General features: G+C 55.1%; 1 protein-coding gene across 3 annotated transcripts in view; it reads left to right on the top strand.

The window, feature by feature from the left end:
• The window catches only part of CRYBA4 (crystallin beta A4), a 9303-nt gene extending 8771 nt beyond the window's left edge, over positions 1 to 532 (top strand). For all 3 annotated transcript variants that reach the window (XM_060192625.1, XM_060192623.1, XM_007529603.2), the window contains 2 exons: positions 1 to 111; positions 313 to 532. The exon at positions 1 to 111 is cut by the window's left edge and continues 32 nt beyond it. In XM_060192625.1, the coding sequence (XP_060048608.1) occupies positions 1 to 111; positions 313 to 460 (259 nt within the window). In that variant the 3' untranslated portion in view covers positions 461 to 532. The remainder of the gene's footprint in view (positions 112 to 312) is intronic.
• The last annotated feature ends 2071 nt before the right edge of the window (positions 533 to 2603 follow it).

Here is a 2603-nt window from a genome sequence, read left to right as displayed (position 1 = left end):
GGAGGAGAACTTCCTGGGCAAGAGGGGCGAGCTGAGTGATGACTACCCATCCCTGCAGGCCATGGGCTGGGCCGGCGGCCATGTGGGCTCTTTCCGTGTCCACTCGGGCGCGTATGTGACCCCGCTGGGGGGTGTGGAGAGGAGGGGCGGTGGGGAGGGCATGCTGGGCATGTGGGAGGCGTCCTGGGGGATCTGTGATGGGGACATGGCGGGTACCCCTGCTTCACAGAGGACTCTGGGGCTGGAGGGAGCAGGTGGCAGCCCCATTCCTGTACCCCCCGCCCTGACGGCCGCTCCCCCTCCTCCCCACAGCTGGCTGTGCTCCCAGTTCCCGGGCTACCGAGGCTTCCAGTACCTGCTGGAGTGTGACCACCACTCAGGGCACTACAAGCACTTCCGGGAGTGGGGGACCCACGCCCATTCCTTCCAGGTGCAGAGTGTGCGCAGGGTCCAGCAGTGAGGCGCCCTCCCACCCCCCCCCCCTGCAGCCTCGAAGACTAAGACAGAGCAATAAAGAGCCTCACCCCTCCAGGCCCTCCTGCCTCCATCACTGCTCTAGTCACTGCTGGCTCCGCGTTGGACTTGGTTTCTGCCTGCCTTCCCCCCTCCCTCCCTCCCTCCCTCCCTCCCTTCCTTTCTTCCTCTTCCTCCTTTTTTAAAGATTTTATTTATTAATGAAAAAAATAGGTGAGGAAGAACCAGACATGTGCTGCCAGGCAGTGGCGCACCTGGCTAAGCGCACAGATGACAGTGAGCAAGGACCTGGGTTCAAGCCCCCGGTCCCCACCTGCTGGGGGAGGCTTCACAAGTGGTGAAGCAGGGCTGCAGGTGTCTCTCTGTCTGTCCGTCTCTTTTGCTGGGGATTGAACCCAGGACCTCATGCTTGCGTGCACTGCTCTACGGCACCACCTCCGGGGGCGCACCTTCTATTTAGGCCCTTGGGGACCTCTTTACTGGGCAACCTCATTAGCCCAACTTCCTTTCCGTGTCTTTCTTTTCCTTTCTCTTTCTTTTTATCCTTTCTTTTCTCCTTTCTTCTTCGCCTTCTTCGCCTTCTTCTTCTCCTTCTCCTCCTTGTTCTTCTTTTACTGGAGCACTGCTCTGCTCTGGCTTATTAGTGTGTGTGTGTGTGTGTGTGTGTGTGCGTGTGAGTGTGTGTGTGAGTGTGTGTGAGTGTGTGAGTGTGTGTGAGTGAGTGTGTGTGAGTGTGTGAGTGTGTGTGTGAGTGTGTGTGTGTGAGTGTGTGTGAGTGTGTGAGTGTGTGTGTGAGTGTGTGTGAGTGTGTGTGTGAGTGTGTGTGTGAGTGAGTGTGTGTGTGTGAGTGTGTGAGTGTGTGTGTGAGTGTGTGTGAGTGTGTGTGTGTGTGTGAGTGAGTGTGTGTGAGTGTGTGAGTGTGTGTGTGAGTGTGTGAGTGTGTGTGTGTGAGTGTGTGTGAGTGTGTGTGTGAGTGTGTGAGTGTGTGTGAGTGTGTGTGTGAGTGTGTGTGTGAGTGTGTGTGAGTGTGTATGTGATTGTGTGTGTGAGTGAGTGTGTGTGTGCATGTGTGTGTGTGTGAGTGACTGTGTGTGAGTGTGTGTGTGTGAGTGTGTGTGTGAGTGTGTGTGAGTGTGTGTGTGAGTGTGTGTGTGAGTGTGTGAGTGTGAGTGTGTGAGTGAGTGTGTGTGAGTGTGTGTGTGAGTGTGTGTGAGTGTGTGTGTGATTGTGTGTGTGAGTGAGTGTGTGTGCATGTGTGTGTGTGTGAGTGACTGTGTGTGAGTGTGAGTGTGTGAGTGTGTGTGTGAGTGTGTGTGAGTGTGTGTGTGAGTGTGTGTGAGTGTGTGTGTGAGTGAGTGTGAGTGAGTGTGTGTGAGTGTGTGTGTGAGTGAGTGTGTGTGCATGTGTGTGTGTGTGAGTGACTGTGTGTGAGTGTGAGTGTGTGAGTGTGTGTGTGAGTGTGTGTGAGTGTGTGTGTGAGTGTGTGTGTGAGTGAGTGTGAGTGAGTGTGTGTGAGTGTGTGTGTGTCTGTGAGTGTGTGTGTGAGTGTGTGAGTGTGAGTGTGTGTATGTGTGTGTGTGAGTGTGTGTGTGTGTGTGCGTGTGCGTGTGTGTGTGTGTGTGTGTGTGTGTATTTGGGGGGGTGTTGAACCTGGGATTACACAGCCTCAGGCATGAAGAGTCTCTTTGCAGAATTGTGCTATCTAACCACACCCAAATCCCTCTCCTGATGGCCTCCCCTCCCCTTTCTCTCCCCTGTTAGAGACATTGAGGGGGAGGGGAGGTGGAGAGAGAGAGAGAGAAACAGACACCCGCAGATCTGCCCCACTGCTTGTGAAGTGGCTGCCTCCCTGCTGGTTCTTCTTCTAGCGTTTGCCCTCCTTACATAGCCAGTCAACAGGTCAGGTTGAAAGGTGTCAGGAGCTGCTTGTTGCTGGCTTTGAAAGTGACTGGGATCCATGTGGATTCAGTCGGCTAGGAAGGATCGTCAGTATGAATGGGTACTCACGGGATGCACCACGGGAAGGTCGATCCAATGCATCCCTGCTGGTAAGGACCAGGGGCTCGGACCCTTGGCGTGCGGTTCACCAAGTGCTCCCTGACCCCCCCCCCCCCCGTGCTGCGTATTAA

The sequence above is a fragment of the Erinaceus europaeus genome, chromosome 6 (genome assembly GCF_950295315.1).
Source record: "Erinaceus europaeus chromosome 6, mEriEur2.1, whole genome shotgun sequence".
In the NCBI taxonomy this organism is placed as follows: domain Eukaryota; kingdom Metazoa; phylum Chordata; class Mammalia; order Eulipotyphla; family Erinaceidae; genus Erinaceus; species Erinaceus europaeus.
Note: the sequence above shows the minus strand (reverse complement) of the source record. Positions and strands in the feature narration are given on the sequence as shown.